General features: G+C 43.0%; 1 protein-coding gene across 3 annotated transcripts in view; it reads left to right on the top strand.

The window, feature by feature from the left end:
* Nucleotides 1-733: 733 nt before the first annotated feature.
* Nucleotides 734-26,118, top strand: part of cbfa2t2 (CBFA2/RUNX1 partner transcriptional co-repressor 2) — a 34,771-nt gene continuing 9,386 nt past the window's right edge. Inside the window, exons 1-3 of one of the 3 annotated variants that reach the window (XM_046383183.1) lie at nt 734-946; nt 25,496-25,654; nt 25,844-26,085. In XM_046383183.1, the coding sequence (XP_046239139.1) occupies nt 919-946; nt 25,496-25,654; nt 25,844-26,085 (429 nt within the window). In that variant the 5' untranslated portion in view covers nt 734-918. Of the gene's footprint in view, nt 947-13,768; nt 14,180-22,820; nt 23,020-25,495; nt 25,655-25,843; nt 26,086-26,118 lie in introns of those variants that run through there. The other 2 variants (XM_046383185.1, XM_046383184.1) reach the window with 2 other exon arrangements.

The raw sequence follows: 26,118 nt of genomic DNA, 5'->3' as shown, positions 1-26,118 counted from the left end.
TTGTAGCAGAGCAGCTGTGCAGCATGCTGCAGAGAGCAGGTGGCAGCCTGGCAGGAGTAAAGGATGGGGCGGGGTGGGGGGGGGGGGGGGGGACAGGAGCGTGTGGCATATGTGGGTGGCTCGAGGGGAGGGGGGGTGGAAAGATGATGGTGTGGATGTGATTGTGATTATGTGTGTGTGTGTGTGTGTTGGGGGGTGGTATAGCTCACAACCTTCTCAGCCAATGCTTGTAAAGAAGAAGAAGTTGTCAGACTCTGGACGGAGTCAGAGTGTCAGTGCAGGTTTCAGTGTTACAAAGCTCAGCACGCTCTCTCAGACACACCGAGCAGCCAACTGTTTGTCTCTGATTTTAAGCAGGGTTACACTGTTCAGCATTTTAAAGTGAAACACGAACTCATTCCTTAAGGCTACATATGATCAAATACAATCCATCATTTTTAGTTTCATCGGGCTGTCCCTCTCCTTGTTTCAATTACAATTTGTGGTGTCATTCCAGGCTACAGATTTAGGCTATGAAAAACAGAATCAATACAAGTCGAGGTCATAAACGACTTTGCTCAAGGCAGTAGGAGTGTGTCTGCTGTGAGGATTATATGATGTGAGCTCTGGTGTCCTCTTGTTGCCTCTCGGACTCAGTCATAACTGAGACAGCGTTTCCCCGCTGTAGCGCAGCGTTATCCGCTTTCTGGTTAAATTAGTACCGCCCACACGAATATTCTCTCTTACACTGAGAACAGGGACCTGGTTCCTGTGTGATCCGCATCGATCGTCTCCAGCAGGTTTGGTTCCAGCCTAATGTGATTCAAAAGCGTTTTGAAAAGTGTTTTCGTCCCGTAGAGAAACTGAGGGAGTTCAAAAAGACTGATCGCGTCAGCCATCCTGCTGTCCGAAAGAAGAGAACTCCAAAACACCAGGAGCATGGTCGGAATGCCGAGTGTTTTAAATTGTGAGTAGGCTTTGAATTATTCTTAACATGTTGAGTTAGAGTTAAAACAGCATCATTTGTCTACAGGTAGGCTGTGTGTATTCCCACCTGCACACCATACACTATGCTGCAGATGACTCCATATATGGTCCATATAATGATCTCATTTTTGTGTTTTACAATAATAATTACAATAATTGCCTCGTAATGAAACTTTAGCAGAATTATGCTTTATCTAGGCTACATAATGTGGCCAGAAATAAAACCCCCCTCCATATTATTTTCTGATTCATCTCCCAGAACAGACTAAGTCTTCAGAAAAGACATTTGAATGTGTTACTTCAGATCCTATCAAATCATTGTAATGACCAAACAAAAACCCAGTCATCCCTTTGTCTGCTGAGATCTTACGCTCATTAGGATCCATTAAAGAGTGAGAATAAACTATGCATAACACATACTCTATTGGACGCATTATCCCTTATATAGCCCCCACAAGACAGCTATTATGCTCCCATTTGATTGAATAGCAGCTTTTGGTCTATGTGTCTTTTCAGTGAAGGATTTGGAGCCCTTAATCCACCAGGCAAAGTTTTTTTTTTCTCTCTCTCCTTTACGCCATCTGGAGTTTACAGCTTTTTAAGACAAAAACACCAGGCGGTGTGAAACCAGGCTGGAGCTGCTGCCAGGCCAGGAGGAGATTTTTTTCCCCTTTTGCCTGCTCTTTCTGCCTGCTTTACATCAGGGGTCAGTAGTACAGTCATGCAATGCAAGTTGGGACTCGAGGACCAGGGAGCACGACTGTAGGCCCCCGTGTGTCACCGTGACACTCTAACGACTCCTATTGGTCCACTTTTTTAGTACATAGAAACAAATAATAGCATGACAAAGACATGACTGTAATGCTGATGGTAGTGACCATGATGCTGATGATGGTGGTGCTACAGTGACCACCAGGAGGCAGCAGAGGGGGTACTGAAATATAAAACTATAAACACGATGGGTTCTGGGTTTGAAAGTCCTGATTTAGAAAATTTGGTTCCAACTAAAGCCCAAAGCAGATAAAATCTGCTATTGTTATTGTTGTTTACTTGCAGTAATTTGATGTTATGCAGAAAGCTACATAGCTCTCTGGGAGGCAGGGTTGCTATCTGTGCACTGGGAGAAAATGTGTTAAGGAGCATGTAGGCTAAACATTGCTCACACTGGTCAATCATTTACATTCTCCCCTGATTCAATTAGTCCTACTCAAAAACATGTGGGTAATTTGGAACCCCCTGATAATTTCCCCTTTTGCCATTTTCTTTCTTTTCTTTGGGGTGGGTTATAGAGTCAGATTCCAATCCTCTGACATTAAAAGGGGAAATAAACGACAAAGGGGCCCTGCAGGTTTGCATTAGAGACCTAATTGGTTTTGGCTTGAGTGGGCTGTTAGCGATGCCAGACGTGGGCCCTTTGTGTTTTGCCATGTGGGAGAATGTGCCTGTGCTGGAGGTAGAGAGAGGTGCCTGCAGATCCTCTCTGAGTCATCCCTACTTGTCTTTGTGGGTTGTTTGTGTGCATGTGTGCCTCTGAATGTGTTTGCATATGCATGAGAAGTGTCTTTCCAGGTACTTATGTTTAAATTGCAATGGTCTGCAAATGCATTCTTTATTTTTTGGTCTGTTTTCTTTGTGCTGCTAACGCCTGTTCCTGTGTGTTGCTATGTGTCATGCATGTCTTTGGCTGTGTTTGTGTTTTTGTATTATGTGTGTGCTTGGGTGCGCGTTTGTGTGTGTCAGGCTGTGAGCCCAGTATCCTTCTCACTCCCTCTGGTCTCTGCGTGGGTCTTTTCCACCAGAACTACCACCTGTTAGTATTTTACTCAGGCCCCAGAGCTACAATGACTGCAGAACCTTCCAGATTTGCTCATCAAGCCCATCAGCTCAGCTCCCTTACCTAAAATCTGGCTCCCATTTCCTATCACAGGACCAATCTGAGCTGGATTCCCCGGTGCAGTTTAGCTGAGTCAAGATGGTGTGCATTTGAACTGATGTGAGCAGGGCTGGGTTTGATTAATGACTCATGAGCGACAACATTATATTCAGTGTGCTGCACTTCTGGATCACACTTAAGTGTTTGCTAAGTGTGGTTTTAGTGGGAAAAGTAATGTTTAAACATTGAATTTATGGGGTCAGTTTGTTGCCCGGCGCTCCACATGTGAGAACCACAACAAAGGATCTGGCATCCTCTGCTTAAGTAATAATATGCAACCAAATGACAATTTTAACAGACTTTAATTGCTGTTAAGAATCACAAGCTGTGAAAATTGGAGACTAACATTTAAATGAACCCTAATTATAGCGAAGCATTTATTACCCAATGACAGAAAATTAAATAAATATATAATCTCTGTATCTTATCATCAGATTCCCTCCCTCGTGACAAATCCCAAACAACAGAAAACAACACCATCACTCTTTCCAAACAGATAGGGTTTGTAATGTTCTGTGTTTCGTGAGACCTTTGAGCTTTCTGTCACATTGTCTGTTTCCAATTCAGCACACTGCGTTCCCCTGTCTATTAGTTCAGACATTGTGGCAACCTGAAGCAAAGCTTTGGGGGGAAAAAAAGGAGTGACCAAACAGTAAAGTAAAAAAACAGCAAGAGAAGGAGAGTAGAAAGGGATTAACTGTCAGGGAGAATGTGAGGCTAATTGAAGCCAGTTTTGCACAGCTGTTTCTTGTTGCTGTGCGGCACTGCACGGAGCGGCTGGGACGATAGGATCCAGATGTGATCTTGTGCCGAGGATCACTCGCCAATAACAGTCCTCAGAAACGCTCAGTCGTACAGGAGACGAGGGCCATTAGAGTGTGCGTGGTCACCCACCTCCTGACAAAACATCATTTCTCCGCCTCTGAAAGATAACCCAGCTCTGTGCGTTTTATTCTTGATTGCAGGTCCCAGCTCGGCTCCTGAGCGTTGTTAACACTGTCATTTTGTTATAGCGCCAGGCACCGCCGTGGCCTCTGTATTCAGGTGTCACAAAGTAGCGTAAACATTGCTTTGACACATTTGACTATTGCAAAAAGGCAGCTTGCAGGGTTTGAAAGTGGTTTTGCATATTTGTCATATGGCTTTTGAAACATTCAGCCAAAAGGGATTAAAGCTTCTTTTGTGTGTTCTTCTGTGTTTCATTTAAATAATCACAGAAAAAAAAAAATCACATATTCTTTATCAGGACCGCGGCAAGCAGGTCCCAGGATTGTGTGCAGGCATTTATTCTGTCTTCTACTTTAAGTGGAGGAACATTGGCTGGGAACAGAAGGGCCCAGTCACTTCAGAGTGAATCAGAGTGATCAGGCAAAAAAAAAAAAAAGAAAAGAAAAGAACTTATCATGACATTATGTTTTCTTAATGCCCCGTCTCTCTGTTCCCATTCCTCATGCCTTTCACCCTCCTTTCATCATTTCCCACTTGGCTCAGACAAACAGCAGTTAGCATCAGTTCCCCCTTTTCTCCGTGCCTTCCGGGGTTACTCCAGTGCGTCGTTCTCACCTCCTGTGTCTGCCTGACATTCGGCCTCCTCCATCCATCCCTCTCTGTTTCCCCGCAATCTTTCTGTTTACAAATCTTTTTTCCATTTCCATTTATCTGTCTTTATCCCACTCAGCTGTCTCAGCCACCATGCAGGGAGTCTAACTGCAGCTGGCCTGTCATGGCCCAGAGGAAAGCTGACATCCAACTGAGTATAAGCTCTCATTGAAGAGTCTCATTTCATGGTTTGACTTAATAGGCAATATCATACTTTCTATTACCCAGTCTTCTTTTTTCCTCCTCATTCCATTTGCCATATTTCCTTATTTTTTTCAGATAGTTTTATTAAGTATTTATTTATATATTATATATTTGTATTACTCCTACTGTTGTCGGTAATATTTCTACACATTGCAATCATGGATTTGTTTTTTGGAATAACTTATCAGCTGAAACGCATCCTGTCAGATAATGACTACGTGGCCTTGGCCTAGTCTCACTTTATCAGGCAGTGAAGAGGATCTTAGCCTAAACCAACCTCACTCTCGAGCTCCTCTGTGAGTTTTATGACTTTTGTCAAGTTCACCTCATCTGTCCCTTCTCTGATTTCACTCCTGCTGGGCTTTGTGCTGTCAGAGAACAGGACCTGCTCTCTTCACTGCACACGTAAACTTGCATTGCACTCTGTTTGCTCTTGCTCCCAGGGTGGAATGTGTTCTGGGTGCTGTTGTTTATGTGTCTTGTCCTCAGCTGGTGTCTCTGCTTGTTGTCTTTGCCTGTTTGTCCGAGCACAGCACTGTAGCAAGATGTCATACCCATGGTGGGACTGCAAAGCAACAACGAAGCAGGTGCTGCCACAGTCCCTGGTTGTTTTGTCAGGAGATATTGGTATGATTTGGTCTGAAAAACAAAGCAGGGACATCCGGGAAGGCAGGAGGAGGTTGGTTTGGTGTGTTATGTCTTGAAATGAACAAAAACTAGAGCTGGTAAAACTGTAAATACACTACCTCTCCATTACACACACACACACACACACACACTCACATCGAAGATTGTATTGCAACACAGTGACAAGCCCAAACATCCCTGAGGCTTAACCTTGGGAAATGCAGACACATGCCTGTGTGTGTGTGTGTGTGTGCAAAGAAAGCCGTTATTTTCCCTCAACTTTAATTGAGCCCTTCAGAAATCCCCCAAACTATTAGACACACGAACACACACACAAACACACACGTAGAGTAAAGCCTGCAGGCTCTATCTCTCTGCCTGGCCAGGTGTTCCCAGCTCTGCTGCCAGATGAACCACCTGCAGATCACAGGTGTGGCCATCGCCAGGGAAGAGAACAACACAGCTGCTCCTACAGCCTTAGAGAGAGAAAAAGAGAGACGGAAGGTTTAAATAGAATCAATTGCTGGTAGCAGGAAGCACACACACATCACTCAAAAATGTCCAGCATAAAGTAACATATTGCAGGGGTTGTTGTCATTGCCTGCCTTTCCGTAAAGACAACTTTCCCTTTGGCAGTCCACTGGCAATATGCCTTTATCAGTGTGGCGGCTTTGACAGGAGTCATTCCTGACACAGTAACCTCGACAAGTAAGGCCATTTATTGTAATGAGTTTCAAAACAGAAAGCAGTATCTATCCTTTTGTGTTCTGTTATTTCTTCTTCTTCTTCTCCTCTCCTCCGAGGCTTGATTCATTACTCTTGTTAATGGCAATTAGTGGGACAGCCAAACATCAGAAGGCAACCACATGCAGAGTCAATGATTAACTAACGTGTAACATGGCTTTTGGATGCATTTAAAGGAATTTTTCAGCTTTTTCTTCTAGATTTTGTTGCTTATAGTTGCCTGGCACATATAAGACTAAATGCTAAATATATGCAGTTTGCCACCTTTGATGTTAGTAGAGAAAAGTTATGAACTAATTTTTACACTCAAAATGACTTTATGACACCCTCTACATGGATCTTCATTATATCAGTGATGCAACTGACAAATTTCAGTTTTGTACCTTAAGTAATTTCCTAAATTCCATCAAAAGGTGGAAAAGTCACAAACCTTTTACTCGCCAGCCGCGAACAAGATACGTTGTTGTCACTAAAACGCAGTGTGTTGTACTGAGGGGGATGTCCAGTACGTAAGTTACATCTGTGTGTGGGCTTGTTCGAACACACACACTCATCTGAAACACAACTTCGCCCCAAATATGGAGTTGTTTATGAGAACTATTTATGTTTATGTGCCGACAATTGGGTGAGGCTGCTAACATGGAGAAAGTTCTGATCTGTGGTATCATTTTCTAATTAGCAAAAAGGCTGCATTATGGATTTGACTGTTGCCATAGATGAATATCCCTGACGACATTTCTGGTACGTACGTTAAACAGGAGAGCATCTGGAGAGAGTGTGTGGATGTTGAATATCGTTTAAGGAGAGTTATTGGGGAGAAGTGTTTGGCGTCTGGCTACGCACTTGGACTCCCTGTGTGGAAACTTTAGGAAGATGCAGCCAAGTGAGCGTGAGACTCACCACTCATAAATTTTAAGCACACATGTAGCCGCTCTCTCATTCTCGCTCTCCCTCTCACACCAGCACATAAACTCTGACTTTCCCTCTCTCTTATGGGTGCACACTCATGCATGCCTTTCTCTCTCTCTGTCATATCTGCACTTCTTATATTCACTCATCTCTATTTGCCTCTGTCCTGTTTTTTCATTTCATTTTACACATACAGACACTCGTTGCATACGAAGAGCAGCTGTGTGTCTCCCCTCTGTGTGCAGTGTGTAACAGGAGATCTGAGGGTTTTCCGTGGGCGAGTAGGCGGGTCAGACCTTACTTAAACTAATGGCTCCCAGCAGTGTTGAATAGCCAGACACACTGGAGCCGAGGCCTGAGGTTTTGGAATGCCACTGCCGGCTCAATGCCTGCCTTTCATCGGCACCGAGTGAAGGAGAGAAAGAGAGAGAGCGAGAGAGAGAAAATAAGAGAAAGGAGGGGGAGGAGAGAGGAAAATACGGGACCCATTTGTTTTGGGTGATATGAGGATGCCTGAAAAGGAGGGCACAATAGTTATGGAGTAGAAGGACAGAAGGGGGGCAAGGGCGGGCTGGTGGACTGTGGGGAAACAGGGGAGGGGGAGGCATGTTTGGGCTAGTGGGATGTCAGGAGGGGGTGAAGTACCAGTCCTTGGTTTTTTTGTGTCAGATCACCGTGGGACCCCCCTGACCAGCCATCCATTTGTTGTTAATGTCGTTGGTATGAGGAGTGAATGAGTCTTGAGGGAATTAATATAGTTTTGAACTTAGGCCACGTCCAAACTAATGTAGATCATTTGAATAATTCCCCCCCTGTATGGCCTTCAATCTGAACTACCATCAAAAATGACAGATCTTGTTGGAAATGTCCTAAAAAGGGACTGCATTTAAAAATATATTGAAAATTATGTGATGTGATGTCACGATGCAACAGGAAATGTAGCATTGCACTGACAAAAGACAGAGAAGACAACTGCTAGAACAGGTAAAACAGCAAAGGTTTCAAACATATTCAGTGACGTGCTGTATCAAACCACATAATAAGTGATGGCACCGAGGCACAGAATTGGAAGCTTTACCCTGAAACAATTTCTAGGGCTTTTCCCATGGAAGTCAGACTTTCCCGCACTGATTTGTGTTTCCATCACTAGTTAAAAGGTCCTAAATTCTTCTTAGTTGTGCCAGTGACGGACCATCTCCGTAGTCAGGTCAAAGCCTGATTGAGCGTGCCAAAGTGGTTTGTGATGACATCAGATGGGTTTTATCATCATTCAGGGATGAATAGTAATCTTCCTCTTTGTCATCCTCTCTCTCCGTTTGTCAAGCACTAGGCTATAGATTCCAAGCTCAGTTATAACAGCATGAAAATCCATGATGATAAATATCTGGCAACCAAAACCCATGGCAAAGTGAAATAGTAATCAGCGTAATGCCACTGACTTTAAATGTAACTGACTCAAGACATACGTGCAATTAATTAAAGAGGCTTCTTCAAGTGGGTAGTCCTGTTATAAAGGAGATGCAAATGTCTACTGTGCTCAGCTGATGCATAGAGTCAAACCAAGCCCAACCAAACCAGCGTATTTGCATAGAAACGGAGTTACTGGGGTTTGCAAGCTGCAGCTTAAACGTTCACTGTGGAACTTTTGACAGTGGTGATAAATGGGACTGGGTTTTGTTTAGTTTGTGTACACATGGGCATAATGTGATCACCAGGTAGCTGTGATATGACAAAATATGTACAAATGTGTAACAAACACAGGGGAGAAGAAAATTGCTAGGTAGTTAACAAATGTAAACAGTGCTGGCTTTAAAATGAGGAAGCTAATGCACTAGTTTATTAGATTTTAAGGATACACACTTTTTGGTGAGTAAAACTGCAAAAATAACTGGAGGAAGAATAGATTTTTTTTGTCCTATTTTTTCGTATTTAAAATGGGCTAGATGCAAAAGTGTGCTGGTGGGAGGGTGATGTTCCGGGAATCTCATCCTTCCCTTTGCCATCTTCCAATATTAATCTTTAAATTTCACTGCCCAGAACCAACACATACAGTAAAATCTGTTTTTTGTTTACATGACCTATCACACATCAGGCCCGGCAGACAGAGAGAAAATAGCCGCACTTTAGCTTGATTACTACAGAGAAGTATCTTACTTGATATCAAGCTGTGTGTTTGTTTTTTTTTTTTTGTTTCGTTTTTTTTACAGTAAATGGTCCTCCAGACAGACATGGACCTGGAAAATGACGCGTTCCTATTAGATAAATGTGCAATGGAAAATGTGGCCATGTGAAATCAGACGGGGAAATCTATGGCTGCATCAGATTAGCAAACATCAAGAGTCTGAACAATGATCAGATGGAGGGAAAAGAGGGGAAGGAGAGGGAGGGGGAGACATGATGGTAAGATGGTTAGAGAAGGGGGATGGGAGGGGCAGCAATGATCAGGGTTTGTGGGAGTGGGAAAAGTAAGAACATGAACAATTAATCAAAAGGGACATTTTCATCTGAATCCAGAAGGAGAGAAGAGAGGCATTTCGGTATGTGATAACTTTATAAATAGGCTGGAGTAGTAAATGTTTTTTTTTTTTTGCTGTGTGTCTGGTAGTCTTGACTCTAGCCAGTCAAGTCATTTACCTAATCAGCAATCTGATTAGTTGTTAAGCCTGACTTCTCTTTCTCTTTTTTTTCAGCTGTAGATTTTGTTTTTGTCATCCACAATTAAAAGATTGTAGGCCGACAATGACAAGGGTACTGCAAAGCAAAATTTAAGTGCCAGTTGCAGCTTTTTTATCGCACTGCTTTTTAAACAGATTCACAGAGATGGTCTCAAAGCCTGTTAGCTTTTGTTGGCAAGTTTTTACGTATTTTCGTTTTGACTAGTCAAGAAGTCAAGAGTTGGTGGTTGTTCTGGCTCACTTTTCATGCTGTATGATGACAGACAAGCTTGACAACCGATAAGGCCACATTCACATCACTGACACATGTATCACATGCACACAGCACTGACAAGACACAAGACTGACTTAATGCAGTGTGGAGTGGGAAAGCTTCTGACTGCAGGAAGCTGTGGCTGGGAAAATACAAAGCTACACTAAACTTTTTTTCAATGAAATTTATGAAACACTATGTCATCACTTCACACTGATTTGGCAGCAACTTTCTCAGTGAAATCCCATCTCCCTGGTAATGCCTTCAGACTCCTCAGTGAGTGGTGGGAACAAAATGCTCTCACTATGTGTGTTGCATTGCCTTGTGAAGATGATTCTAGTGTGTTGCAAACAGAGGTTTTGTTTTCCTCAGCACCGTGTGGTGCTGGTGTGGCATGTTGCCTCAGACACTTTGTTTCAGGATGACGTGACGTGTTCCAATTTCAGTCAGGATGTTCGCTGCACTAGACAGCTGCTGATGAAAATATTAAGCATAGATTGGGACATACATCAGGATCATGGGTATACATACACTGTTGCAACTGATTTTCTAAAATTGTGCAGCCTTGGCACAAAGGAGTTTAAACAATCTATCTTGTGTATTTGCATTTGTTAAGCCTTTTAACTTGTCTTTTTTTTTATTTTCTTTACCTGCTGCTACATACCCACATCAGTAGAGCCTTGTGTTGTTTTGTTGTATTGCTGCTGTTGTGTGAAAGCCGAGCTATCCAGACCTAATAAGCCTTTTACTGAAATGGAGGTTCCCCATTAGTCCCCCTTTACGGATGCAGTCTGCCATTCTTAGCACATGCACCACTTCTGTACGGCTTTCATGCAGCCATAGACAGACTGCATCGGCATCTATTGTCATGTTAATGGGACCTTAGAATGGATGGATGGAGTTTACTGTCAGTTACAAATCTGGTTTCTTGGTGCAGGAAATATATGGCTGAAGCCACGATGCTTCTTATTTACCTAAATAGCACAATGAGCAATGAAAATGTCTTTAAGGTAGAATTTCTCCAAGTGACTTAAGCGTTTTCCTTCTTCTTCTCCCCTCTTCCCTCTCTTCCTCCTCCTCTTCCCTTTTTTCTGTCCTCTCTAGAAAAGGCTGTTTACTTTTTCTAAAAGTGGAAGTTTGGCGAGGGAGCGTGTGAACAGAAACAGATGCTACACACTCTCTTACTCTGTTGCTCTTTATCTCTCTCTCTCTCTCTCTTTCTCTCTCTCTCTTTCACACACACACACACACACACACACACACACACTGAGAGAGGGAGAGAGACAATGGCAAACAGCTGCATGAGGCTTGAGCAGCTACATTACAAGGAAGCCATATAGTATGCAAACACACAGCAGCAAGCTGATTTTGCATTACAAAGATGATAAGTAAGTACAGTATAAATATATATATATAATAGTGTCTGAATTAGCAATAACTTAAGCAAAATTGGAAAACAGGCCTAGGGTGACGAAATAATGGTGTATTTTATCTGTAGAAAATCATTAAAAGAAAAATGGAAAATCCCCAAGATGACGTAAGAGTAATGCAGGGCAGGGTCATCGGGCAAAAAGTTTTAAGTCAACTTTTGCTGTAATGGACCACAGCATCATCCAGTAAGGTGCTCCATGGCCCATGGAATACATGCAATAACACATTCCTGCTGGATTACTTTGCAAGTGTTTGCCTCACAGTCTTGTTGGTAACACTCACAGACAGGATCCTACAACTCTGGAAAGTTACCGTGGCAGCAACTATTTATTCTCCTGTCACAATAGTCGTGAGTTAAACAGTAGAAAAACAGCATAAGTAGACTGCCAGGAATATGTGCTTGCACTCAAATTTTTTAACTAGCTAAAAAAACGAGCGTCGCATGAAGCAACAAAAATTGAGCCTGGTTCAACTTCGACACCCCAGCTGTGTTGAATAAAGGAGCTGCGTTTTTTCATGCAGGGCTGAAATCGGTCTAATGACGCAATGTGTGTGTACTGTTTGTGTGTATAGCCAACTTAGTGTGTGCTTTGTGGCAGTGATAAATCATGGGATGAAGTTATTGTGGTTGTTGGCATCATTTGATGCCTCAATAATTGGCTGATTAACTGATTGGTCAGTAGTATATAATCAGCTATTTGTTTCAGTGCCTTAAAATCACGATAAGGGAGAACCTTTGAATTAATTTGGTGCTCTCTCAAAATTATATTTCTTATCTTGTAATAGACACATTGAATACAAATTTGGAGTACTTCTCTTTTTATATTGGCACACATATTCTCTGTTAGTTCCCACACAGCTATTTGTACCAATGGCTACAGTGAAATCAGACATAATTTAGCTTAAATTCATTGAGGTGCAACTTGAGTGAAATGAACTTTCAGCATACGATGGAGAAAAAGGCAAAGGACTCTAATGAGCATGCTCACTAATCTGCCACCTGCGTCATTGCACATGGGTTGTAATCTAAATATGCCAGTAGCTTTTGTCCATCAGTGGTGTCAGTTGCAGCTCACCACCAACTACGTGCTGCAGTAGCATGTGGGTTACAGTGTATAGCTTCAGATGCGAAGCCTTCCTCGTTTCTCTATCTTTCCACCCCCTCCCTCTCTCCCTCTATCACAGCCACCTGGGCCTGCCTGAGCCTGCTGGCTGACCAGATGCACCCTGAATAGACCAGACCTACATGGAGAGAGGAGGGGAGATAGAGGTTATTATGGGTGATTATTCAGTCAAATCTATTTTTGAACAGCCCACAGAAATATGGTAACCCAAATTAAGCTGTTATGATTGCTCAGAAACAATTCAAAAGCATTAGTGTTGACTTTACCTGGGTTTCTGATACCCATTTTGATAGAATTACACTGTAAGTTATTCAGTACTGTTCAGTCGTGTGTATTTGAAGGGGCAGCACCTTCTCTTAATGACGGTCACTGTCAGCATTTGCTTGTTTGTTTACACAGCCAAATGCCTGTGGATCCTCACATGCTGATCATGTTCTCTCAATTGCCAGTTGTCTAATTCAAAACAGATTAATGCCTTATTTATCCCAGGATAAAGAATGAACTTAGCACTCTGTACCTCTGTACTTTTTTAGAAGTAAACTATTGAAAAGAATAATGGGCAGGAGTGAATAAAACATGCAGGCTGCCCAATCTCAGCCAGGCTCCATTATCTTAACCTGCATTGTCTCGACATCAGCACTTGTGCGCAAGGCATAAATCAGACAGTGATTTAAGTTTAACTCAGTGAAGATGGAGCCCAGAGGATAAGAGAGTGGAAGAGGAGAGAAGAATAACTCATTCATGCTCCTCAAGTGTTCCCCAATGGGTTGGCTGGCAAGGCAGGGCTGAGGCAGCCACATTAAGGAGCTGAGACAAAAGAGAGCATCAATGAAAGAGCCTGGAGGGGGTGGGGGGGTAGTTAGTATAGAAACATTTCCAAAGGAGATCCCCACTTCTCTTGAAGGGGCAGAGGGGAGGGTTGTAGTGAATGGGCTTGCAAAGGACCTCCACACTCACACACACACACGCAGATGCATGCACACAAACACACACACACACACACACTTTTGTCTCACTTGGCACGGTCTCTTGTTTAGCCTTTAGGTGCCAAAGCAATTAGTTATGTTAATTGCAGGGGCCATTGCCGGTGAATGCAGGTTGAATAGAACCACTCAGCAGTGGACGATTGGCCAGGTTCCATGGGGGAATGGGTGGGGGTCGGGGGAGGTGGGGGGGTGGTGACGTTGCAGGAGCACCCGGCCCATGAAAACAGAGGAGAGAGCAGTGTGTGGGAAAACAGGGGAGGAGCTTGAGCCGAAAGAGAGAGACTGAGAGAGTCGGAGGCTCAGAGCTTGAGAGCGCAAGCACAAGAGAGGACGCAAATTCACAGAGAGAAAGAGAGAGCTGAAGAAAATAAGCACAACAGCAGAGGCAGACTGAGTGAAGGAGAAAGTGAGAGTGACCAAGTGAGCTTCATATGAGAGGAGGACTAACGGCAAAGACACGGAAAGAAAGTGACAGAGAGGTAGTGTGTGTGTAGTGCAGGGTTGCGCTGGTCTGCTTGGTTATCTGTCTCCATCTGGGTGCCATCTGTGTCTCTGGCTCTGGCCTTCGCCACACTGGAGCTCGCATATGTGGGAATGCAAACACATGCCTGACATATGAAGGTGTGGAGTCACAGAAAGTGACAAAAAGGAAAGGATAAGAGGGCAAAACCCCACCACAGCAGCTGACTTTCTCAAAGGACTGAAGAGTGGACTCTACTAGAGTGGAGGTAGGAGAGAAGAGGGATTTCAACCTGGAATGTCCAGGTGCATTTTCAGTGAATAGTGGCCATTTACCTCTATTTGTGTATGTCAGTGTGTCTGCTTTTGCAAACAGTGGATTTATATGTGTAGTGTGTGCATGTTCCATCCTGATTCCCAGAACTGCTCTCTACTGTACAGATGGTGCCTCATCCTTCCCTCTTTATCTCTTCATCTCTTCATCCTTGTCCACTGAGGCAGGATGCAAGGAGGGTTGAATTTGTCTGCCTGCTTTCTTTATCAGTGCACAAAAACCTATGGACAAAATACAGATTGCTTCAGAGACATTTGTTGTCTTGAGGTCAACGTTTAGAAGATCATGTTGATTTTCTTGAGTGTTACTGAGGAAGAGTTTGTCACTGTAGCTGCACATTGATAGTCCAAGCTTTCTCTTTCCTTTTTCTGTCTCTCTCACCCCATGTAGTCCACTACCAAACTGCTGCATGCAAGGCAAGTCAACTTTCAATGTTTGGAGACATGTGGTCACATTAGTAGCAGTAGTGCAGTTTTTGCTGGATGCTGCATCAATCTGACATCTGAAGTTTTAGTGCTTTTTCCAGAAAACTTTCTGAACAATTTTAGTGAGAACAAAGCAGCTACATTCTCAGGTCTGGCAGCCAAAACATGGAGCCTTCTGTTGCTTTTTTACTTTTCAGCTTGATCCTCCCCATCTGCTTCCACTTGTGGCAAGAAGATGAAAAGTCGAATTTACCTGGAATGATTTTTTTTTTCCAAAAGTAATACTTATGTGTAAACATCAAAAACTGCTTCCTCAACCGGATAAATAAAACCAGCTATGTAATTGGCTCCATGTGTGAAAAGGGCATTTCTCTCGCTCAGCTGTCATTTACTGAGATAGTAATCAGTTTTTCCACATGGCAAGCAGAGCAGAAGAAAATAGGCAAAGAAGACGTGTGCATCTGTTGTACAGTATCCCAGACATATGGGAAGAGGAGGGGAACTGCTGTCTCTGTCTTTCATGCTGTGCCTACATGTTATACAACACCAACATCAAGGGGAATGTGGATCCCAACAGAGTGCGAATGTCACATTGTCGTAAAATGGATATTTTGTACAAGTAACCAAAGTTATAATGTTGGAACACCCCTTTGTGATATGGACAACTTATTTTTAATCGATAGTACCTTAGGGAAGAAAATGTGTTTGTATTTTTGTGCATGGAGGGAGGAGGAGGTGTGTGCGGGAGAAGCAGACAGAGAAAAGGCAGAGAGACCTGGCTAGCGTCACACCAGGCCAGGCCAGTCCATCAGGGAGATAGGAGAGACTAACTGTCAGCTGCACAGTCTCAAACCAGAGACCCCTGTCTGGACTGCTGGACACTGTCACACTCCTGACAGCAGGCACTGTTGTGTATTTGTGTGCACAGGAGTCTAGCGCAAAGAATGAGGGTGTGATGTTTCAGTTTATTCAAAAAATCTATTTTACCCCCATTTAGCCCTGATGGATAATTACTGTTTTTGTCACGTATTTATATGGCTTTGAAGTTTTTGATCTCATACTTGATAAGTGTGCGGTTGAGTCTGAGGAAGTGATTGTGCATGTGTGTACCAGGTGTCTTGTAGACATTATGTCTGCTGGAGTGCAAGGTTGTCTTGTAGCTTTCCTTTTTGACCTCAATCCCAGCTGTGAGTTTATCTACTGAAAGTGTTGTGATAAATGGAGAAACAGACCACTGTGGTCCTTGCTCACCATGCTATTATCTGAAGAATTCATCCATAGACCCCCCCCACCCCTCCTTTTCATCACACATACGCACATAGACACAGAATAGAGCAGCTGCTTCAAGACTTTGATGCAGGAAGTGCTCTATTAGTTCCAGTGGTGAGGACTGTGATATCTTGCCCTGGGGGGTTCAGCGAGAGGTTGTGTGTTTGAATGTGCGGGCTCGTTTATGTGTTTGTATGTGGACATAAAAGGGTTAGGCCATTTACTCAACAGAAACCACTCACTCACTACAAGTAGCATTCTGAAAGATTGCTTCATCACTGAGAATGTCTCCTGAATGTGTAAATGGCTGTGTGTGTGCATGTGTGTTAGCAGACACAAATCTGTCAATGAGCATCTAAGCACCTGCGCTCCCCAGTCTCCTATTGCAACCCTACTGACAGGAGCCAATGTCCTTGTGCTAAGTGTGTGAGTCGGGGGTCTAGTGACCTTTTGCCGGCCTGAGAGAGCCGCTCATTGACCCAAGACAAGACCTTTATTTACTGGGCTGGTGTGATCTGAGACGGAAGAGTATCAGCACATGTTTAAAAGGCTGTAAAATGACCTCAGCTGATTTCTTCAACTGAAACAATTCAAGTTCTGTAGTACTGAATTGGTGTGTTAATAAAAGAATACAACATTTAATTGGTATAGAAATATCTGCGATACAGTACAGGGGCACAAAATATAGGAAACTTAAAGGATTTAAGTAAGTAAGCTCTGAAAACAGTTTTTTGTGCAAAATAAGTCATAAACAATCACAACAACACAGCTGCGAATGCGTTCGTGAAAAGTCGCTCACTTCCCCACCAAGCAGAGACAGATCGACATGAGATTTGCTCAAGATGTTGCTTTTCTGGCTATTGACTGGAAGTTCAATATGTGTTCTTTCTCAGTGTGTTTAGTTACTCTGGATGCACAGTTAATCCGCAAATTAACTTGTGTAACATTCTTACAAAAACAGTTGTTTTTCAGGGGATTTTTTTGTGTTTTGTTTTTAACACAAACCCAAAAGACAAGACTTGATATTCAAGAGAACTTGCAAGAGCAAAAAAAAAAAAAAAAAAAAACTTGTCTTGTTGGGTTTGTGGGTGGACAAGAAATGGGTGGTGCGGTCGCTCTCCATGAAATGTCTGTCATTGTCATTATTTTCTCTCTTTTCCTGTAATTCTTTCTTAGTTCTTAGAAAGTGGGGACAGAAATGGCTTTAATTTTCACTCACAAAAGAAAAAAACTCCCTTATTGATAACAGCTGTGTCACCAGTTTGATGTATTTGGCATGCACAACACATAATTTAAGAAAATAAATGAAAATGGAGCTGCGAATACGTATTTTACCTTTCGAATACGAAAAATACAATGTGCTCTTAAGCATGTGGACTGAAACCCATATGCGTACACGGTGATAACACTCATCAAAACACGCTTCTGCCCACACGTTCACAAACATACGTCCATCCTCCGCAGCTATCTCGCCTTCATTCTCCTCATTGTTTTGAGCACAGCTGGCCTCTTTGTTTTACTTATCTGCCTCTCACAGCGGCTGTTGAGCTCTGGTCTTTTATACAGCTGGGCTTAGCTTGCCCACAGCTCTGTTTATGAACTCAGTACAACCATATCTGCTGCTCAGCTTTGATTCACTGCATTCCAAAAACCTAACAGTAACAGATTAGTCATCTGTGTAGTCCAAGCTTGGGGAAAAGGATAATGTTTTTGTTTTAGTACAATACAGAAAGTACAATTATTTGTTTTTCATGAGCTTTGCTTACGTGCTCAGTGATATGACTCATGTCCAGTGGGTTTCACAAGACAATACGTTTCATGAGAGCAATTAGAACATTGCAAATCCTGATGTATCTCATCAAAATAAAATATTAAATAGCTTATGGCCGAGAGGAAAAGTAAAATAATGAAAAAATGAACTTGTGTACGTCCATCAACCACCATGTTTACTGTCAAGCTCTTCTACCTGCCTTGTCAATGTTAGTCGCTCTGAATAAATGTTAATGAAATGTCTAAAATGTAGATTTAAGGGATTTGAGATGAACCTAAACAACAAAACCTACTGAGTTATTGCACCAGTACTTTCTGTCTGAGTCAAGAAAGGCAGTGTAAATGTCCTCAGCATGGCCTGTGGTGATGGGAACATCTGGTTGGACCGGAGCCCGGGCCATTTGGCTGTGAAGGCCTCTGACACCTGGTCTGAAACAGGCCAGTCTTAGTGTGTGCTTTGTTGTCTCATATATAAGCCTTGAATTTTGTTTTATGGACTGCAGTAACTAACCAGTTCAGAGTTTGTGTCTGTGCACGTATGTCTACTAAAGTACGAAGTTGACAAAAACAGTGCTTTGGCCGGCTGCAGGTTAAGTTGATTGTCTGGCTTTATAACGTATAGGAGCCACCAAGCCTTAATCGTCCAGACAAACATGATGATATACATCTCCACTGTGGCTCAGGGGAGCTCTATAAGTCTGTTCTGACATCATGTGTTTTTTTTTTCCACTGAGAATAAACATGCATGGGGAAAAAGAAAATACAGGCAATGCAACTTATTTTTAATGCTGTTCTGCTTCCATAAATGTTATGCTGGTTGGTTTTCACTTTGCAGTCTGGGGTTTTAAGAATCACAAGGCTCATGATGATTGATAGGCAGGCTAACCCATTAGTTATGGAGAGGTGAGAAGGGTTGTAACCAGATAGGCAGATAATCTACTGGCCTCAGAGAGAGGGAGCTGGTGTGTGTGTGTGTGTGTGTGTGAGAGAGAGAGAGAGTCACAGCATTTGTGGCCCAGGGTAATGATTGACAGATCTGAATTGTTCTTTATGTGTCACAGTTGTTATTTGTGTGTGAGTGTGTGTACAAGTGCCTCAGGCAGGCCATTTCACAAGGGCGTGTGTTACTTCTGGGATAACAGTCCTCTCTCCGCTCAGCTGATGACAAACTCAACACCTGGCAAATAGGGCCAACCCACACACACACATGATGACACACATTCTGCTCTATCCCATCCCATCATCCCAGCTGTGTGTGATGCAGGCGTGTGTCTGTGTTGTGCCACTCCAAATAGCACAATAGCATTAATTTGACCCAGTAACAAGGGAGTCTGTAACGGAGTCTAATGCTGAAAGTGTGTGTGTGTGTGTGTGTGAGTCCATGTCATACATACATCTACAATCTTAACTCTTTATTTCTTCATATATTTCTCCATATTTGCTTGGTTATACTTTATTAAGAGCAACGGAGTTGTGAACTGAGAGGTGCTGCTGTTAATAAGCGTCCGCTGACATAGGATAATGGGAGTCACTTGGGTAATTTAACAGCACTATAGGTTTTCTGTTGTGGTTGTTCTTGGATGTGCTTCAAGACACTTAAGTTGTCGGTTCAGAAAAGTAACAGAACCTTTCTACTTTATAAGAGCTACTCTTGTCAGATTAAGTTTCAGTCCTTGTTCATACAGTGTTTTTGGAGAAGTTCCCAACTCTGAAATTGCAGCGGAAATGACACACGCTCTAACTCTGTTGTTTTGGAGAGTTTGCAAAGTCGCTAACCTTAAATATCATCCAGAGTATTCTCCTTTCTTTTGTCCCTGCTGTCTGACCTCATGTCCACGTGGAGACTGTCCATTCTCAATGTCAAACCTCTGCCAAACCTCCTGTCCCTCCTCTGCTTCCAGCAGCACATCACCGTGCCTCTTTTACTGCTCAATCTTAGTTTTTATGGATGACGTCTGTCTGCATTGCCATTCCCTCTTTCGTTTTCTCTTTTGCTTTGCCACTAAGTACTTTTCCATCCCTGGGCGCCTTTTTTCACAATGCTGAATAACAGCAGTGTTATTGCAATTATCTCACTGAGTGTCGAGGATAGGACTTTTCTCACCATTATGAGTTCACTTCGGGAACACATCTGCTCCTCTGCTGTATGTTCATGAAAGTCACATACATGTTTTCTGTCTATTTGTCCTGTCCTTCACCTACAGTTCTCTCTCTACACATTTCTTTTCCTCCAAGCTTGTCCCTTCTTATTTTCTTTGACTATGTATACATCTTTCTCACACTTTCCCTGTGACTGCCAACCTTGACACCTCCCCACCTCTCCCTCCCGAGCAGAGTGAGGAGCAGAGTGTTGACATTGGATTTTGTCCAAATATGTAGTCTATGGGGCTGGAAGGTGGTAATGAGAGCCAAGAAAAACAGCCTGCCTCTGAGTCTGACAACTAGACTTGTCTTTCAGATGAAACCAAATAAAAACAGTATTTTCTGTCGTTGGCATCCTCCATCCCTGTGTGCATCCTTCCTTTTCTGATGCTGATGCCTCTAATATGTCACCTAACTTCTCATTCCTGTCGATGCTTGTTCGACACTCTTGCATGGTTTGTAAAGGTGTTACAAAGTTGTTACAGTGTGAAAGAGAGAGAAATCTTAGACCTAAAAATGACTCTTTTGATTTAATACTGAACTCCATTTGAAAATAATGGCAACTTGGACATATTTTTAAATGACTCATATAAGCATAGATTTGTAACATGTAGCTTGTCATTATATTGTAAAACCAGCATACTGTTAACTGTATCGTAAAAAGTATCTAGTAGCTGCATCTGGGGAAGCGAGGCAATGGTAGCATCAGTTGAAGAGGGGTCAGTCCCAAGAGAGCAATAAAATAAATTAAACTGAGTGAAATAAGCAGAATGAACAAGTGTCTCCTGATTTTCAGAAATCTGACACCATACACGTGCCAAAAAGTCTCTAAAATACTTAACTCCTTGAGCCTGTTGTTTAGCTATGAGGTTATAACAACCTGACACTGAGAGAGACCATGCACAGTTGAATTATCTGTTTTATAAGTGGATCTTCATTGTGTGGGTGTTGGCGCAGGCACCCTCGTCTTTGCTCTGTGTGTGTGTGTGTGTGTGTGTGTGTGTGTGTGTGTGTGTGTGGGTGGGTTGTTGGAGGTCAGGAGGGAGCACAGGATAGAGGAACAGATGTGTGCTGTATTGTGGTGGTGTGCATGGACGGACGGGGACCAGGTGCAGCCTTTGTCTCCCTGGCATTTAAGTCCACTCACTTGCATTCAGCCGCCTCGTGCCTCCCCTCCCCTCCCCTCCTCTCCCTCCCCCTCCCCTCCCCTCCTCTCCCCTCCTCTGGCCTCCCCTCCCCTCCCCTCCTCTCCCCTCTACATCCTCCTGTCCTTGGAGGGAAGGTAGAAATGTGTGTGTGTGTGTGTGTGTGTGTGTGGAGAAGAGGGGCTTAGTGGAGGAAGCTCCAGCAGTCCCTTCTGTAGCCCCCCCCCCCCCCTCACAGGTGACTGTTGGAGGTCCCAGCTGGCCAGCTTTTGGCCGATTAGATCCATATGGTACAGGACGGGAAGGAGGAGGAGAGAAATGCCCATCGGTTGCATGGGTGCTAAGGGGACTGTTAGCTTGTCCCGTTTCTTGTCCCCATTTTCAAGACAACTTCTCGATTTTTTGATCCTTTCACTACACTTACCATGCTTTTCACTCCCTGTATGTCTCACCATTTGCTGTGTTTACTCTGGGGTTTGTTGTAATATTATTGCCAGTAGTTATTTTTCAGATATACAACTGTTGCCTCTGTTCATGTCTGAAATGTTAGATCTACCTTGCAAGTATGGGTGTGATTGTAGACGATTGATGATTGTAGACGACAAGATGATTCTTGTCCAAGAGACACACCAACATTTTTTACACTTGAATGATGTTTTACTGAGAGCTAGAAAGAAAATATTTCATTTCTGTGTACTCATGGTCTAATACACATTTAGCCTAGCTTAGTACAAAGAGCAGAAATGGATGAGAAAAGCTAACCACCCCTAAAAAGAGGAAAAAAAGCTTGCAGTAACTCAGAATGTCTTTTTTTTTTTACATGTGATGACTTGTTAGCTGTCAAGCTACCGGAACACCTCACATCTTTTATTCAGCCTTATGAAATTGAGAACATTAGGCTACTTTTGAGTTGCTGTGTTTTTACTGTTGGTACAGTTAGACAACTACAGCTACTGCATAAGTTAAATAACTAAACCTTTAAGTTGAGCTTTCTTTTGCAGTACTTTAAGCACAAAAGATACAGCATGTGTTCATGACATTATGAAATGGATTTGGAGCTGCTGTAAGGCATGTTTTTACCCATGTGGGTTAATTATCTTTGTTTCCCTCTTGCTCCAGTGTTTGTTGGCCCTCAGTCTTTTCTAGGCTAGGCTAAACATGTCATGCCCTTATCTTGTTGTAGAATTCCTGGTAAGAAAACATGTATGTTGTAAATTTTTGTTGTACTCTTTTAACAAGCTGGTTTGACTGGCTGTATTGCTTGCTTGTGTGTGTTTCTGTGGTCATTTGCATGACTGTGCTCTGAGCCCATAGTTGTAGCACTGCACATGCTCTCAGTTGCTCTCAGCTCTCATTGATAAATTAGTCAGGCCTGTGTTACATCTTCTCGCACCTCATCTGCAATGACAGCAGACAGATAGCAGTGTGCCATGATCACACACACAATCCTACAACACCACACACTCGCCCACACAAGCCTCATGACTCGCAGCTGCTGAAGTTAAACCATGAACTTAATAATCCACATTTATTTATATATCACATTGCAAGTAATTTATTTTTACTGACTCAAAGTAAGTTATTCCCCCTGCTTTTATGCAAGGAGGTAAATAAATGTTCTCTGTACTTTGTCTTATTTCCGATTTCATTATTCAATGGATTGCTTTCAGTCACAGTACTGGCTCGGTGGGGAAAAGCCCTGTTCTGTTTTTCTCTGTCCCTCTATCTCTCTCTTCTTTTTCTGTCGGAGCCTCATTTTGAATCATCACCTGCAGAGGCAATTAAAGCTGATTGAATGTTTTAATGCAGATGAGTATCACCTGAAGCTGAACAAACAAGGAACACCTGGCTAGCAACAAACAGCCATTGCCGCAGATGCACATTACTTTTCCATCTCTGCGACAGCAACTGTTGTAGAAACAAATAAGTAGGCTCAAGTAACATACAGAACATAAAACTGTGGTGCATGTATAACATCTGTTTGAGGTGAAGGGAGACAACAGGAAAAACAGCACCACAGAATGGTATGAGCAGAATTTATTATTATTTTTTGTTACATCAGCCAAAAGTGTATTTTAAAAAACAGTAGATAAACGCTTTTGCTTGCCAGTTTTATATTCAGTACATCAGTCTGCCCATGTCCTAATTTACCTCAAAGTGTTGTGTATGCATCATGGCATTTCCATGTAATCCTGCTGTTGTGTGTTGAGGAGCTTTATGTCCTTTGCTTTTGTTCCATTAGAGCAATGATGACAGGTGGCATTTTGGCCAGACAAACATCCTCCTCTGAGCCAATATTCACCTGAGTTAACATTAGACCACTTTGCACACACACTCTGTGTGTGTGTGTGTGTGTGTGTTTTTGTGGCTGCTGTGACAGCTGCCTCCCCTGACAGCCCTGTGACTATATATGGTGGACTCAGGTGCTCGCAAGCCAGATGAAGTCATTCAGCTATGTAAGCTGTCTAATTGACAAGCAGTGGCAATTCTCTGTGGGCTGTCAGCACTGCATACACACACACCTGATGTCTCCAGCTTTGGCCATTACCTCTGGCATGGCTAACGATGCACCATGCCACATCTTAAGATTGCATGGACACAGGTGTAACCTAATTTTCTCTGGATGTTCAGTAAGACAAGCGTACAATGTGTCTGTATTTGTTCCGCATGTTTATATTGTATGGCCTCATGTAGACCTGTCAGTCACACACAATAGGCTGACAGGAAGTTTTACAAGGATGACAGTCAATTTGGACTCAAAACTACTGTGCGCTGCCAGTGATGATCTGTTGATGATGTGAACAGCGCACTTGTGAATACATTTGCCACACTGCTATATATTACTTAATGCCCAAAACTCTTGTGTGTATGTAAAGTTGTTTACATGGTAACAGTGTTGACGCTAAGGCCATATGCCCCGTTGATTCTGTTATTGAGATGTCAGTCTAATTTCCTGGCCATACGGCTGGAGTGTGTGTTGCTTTGGAACGAGATTGTGTGCGTGCTGCAGGCTGCTTCCTACAGTGCACTGGCAGACTCTGTGTATGGTGGGCATGGCTGTCCAAATGTCTGTATAGATCCCTCCTTCCTGCCCCCTATGTTGTTGAGCAGGTGGAGTGATGGCAGGCAGGCCACAGGGCTGTGAAAGAATAAGAGAGAATGAAGAAAAAAGAAATCGGGTAACGTCGGCTGCAAACAGGAGGAAGAACAGTCAACACCACGTAATGAGCTGCAGACTTGACATATGAGTTACACTAGCCAGATTAATAAAGTGTGCAGATAGAGCAACTTCAGGGAACGTAAGAGATGGTCATGAGATTTGTGAAAGATCATCTTTCACTTTTATATGTGGATGTTTAAGTATTCAGGTATAATTTAGCTTTTCTTTTTTAATACACTCTAAATGCTTTTATTGATTTAATTGGTGTAATTCCCCCTTCTGAGTTTGAATTACCCACTAACAGCTTAAACCATCCAACTTAAGCCTTTATAAACTGGAACCGTGTCGCTCATGACCATACAGAGTTCATAGCTGTGAAAAAGATATAAAGGGTGCCATTGAAGCCAAAGTCCTAAAACCATGAATCCACATTTAAAAAGCTGCTCTCTTCTGACCCATGACCTGTGAGACCACGCTTGTCTATTAATCGTTCATTCTTGAAGCAGTTAGAAAAGTCTGATCCACTCTAAATGGAGACGGGACCCGGCCTTCATGGATCTCCAGGAGACAAAGACAGCTTTTGATCCCACATCTCCCCGCCACCACACGCCCATTTCACTTTTTCCATACTCCTTATCTGGTGGTCTCATTCAGCGGCAATAGCATATTGAGAGGTAGCGTTTAACATTCAAAAGCTTTACCGATCTTGTTAGTAAAGCGTGAAATAACCTCGTCCCTTTCTCTTTCTCTCTCTTTCATTGAATTCGCTCCGACCTCCCCACCATTGGCCAGGGACTCAATGAGTGGGCATTCTTCTCCCACACAATAGGCTTCTTCAGCATTTCTTCTGTTATTGATCTGAATGGTTGGGAGTGAGGGGGTAAACTTTAGACATCTGGCTCTTTGATAGGGGGGGGTTGGGTAGGGTGGTTGATGCCGTGGCAGTATGTGTTGTATGGTGTTTTGGTGGCTGGCAGTCATTTTTCTTTTCATTTGTGGCCATAGACCTGAAGCAGAGAAACAGAGAAAGTTCAGATGGACTTGTTATTATTTGTAATGTGGACAAAAACAATTCCTACTAGCAACACCAAACTTAGTTAGTGCTTATAATTGTGTGCTGTTTATTTACTAGAAAAAAATGATACCATGTTAAAAACAAAAAGTATATCAAAACAACACTTAATTTGTTCAGATTTACTGGGTAAATTACACATAATTGACACATTTCAAACAATCTTTAGATACAGTGACATTTTTTTTTTACGGCACAATAGCATTTTTAAAGGCATTCTGATTTTTGACGCACACCTAACCTCTCTCCTGTATTTCCATTTCTACAGACAGTAGAGAGAAGAAGAGCCCTGCCATGCCCGGTTCTCCTGTGGATGCTAAGACTCATTCCAGATCAGCCCCCAGCAGCAGCGCCAGTTCCAGCATGCCACCCTTGCCTTCCGTCAATCCCAGTGGCCCTCGGCCAGCCTCCTTCTCCACCACAGCATGTGAGGGTCATTCTGTCATTATCGCTTTTCCGTATTTTCTTTGATTCTGTTCCCAGCAAGTATCTTGTCACCTCAAATTCATAAGCTTCATTTGTAGCTTGGGATTAGACTCCAAACCACTAAAATGTCGGTTGACAGCTTATGACCACCCAAAGGATCGTATTCATTTCTCTACTTTTTTCTCCCCAGTGACCAATGGGAATCATCATTCCCCACCTACTCTAAATGCAGTGCCATCTCCACCGCAGCGTTACAGCAATGGACCGTCTTCTTCCTCTTCCTCATCACTGGCAAACCAGCAGCTGCCAGCCACCTGTGGGGCTCGCCAGCTGAGCAAGCTGAAGCGTTTCCTGACCACACTGCAGCAGTTTGGCAATGACATCTCTCCTGAGATTGGAGACAACGTCAGAAGCCTTGTTCTGGCTCTTGTGGTAAGTTCTTCATTACTGTGTAAAAGATAATTG

Source organism: Scatophagus argus, chromosome 3 (assembly GCF_020382885.2).
Source record: "Scatophagus argus isolate fScaArg1 chromosome 3, fScaArg1.pri, whole genome shotgun sequence".
In the NCBI taxonomy this organism is placed as follows: domain Eukaryota; kingdom Metazoa; phylum Chordata; class Actinopteri; family Scatophagidae; genus Scatophagus; species Scatophagus argus.
Note: the sequence above shows the minus strand (reverse complement) of the source record. Positions and strands in the feature narration are given on the sequence as shown.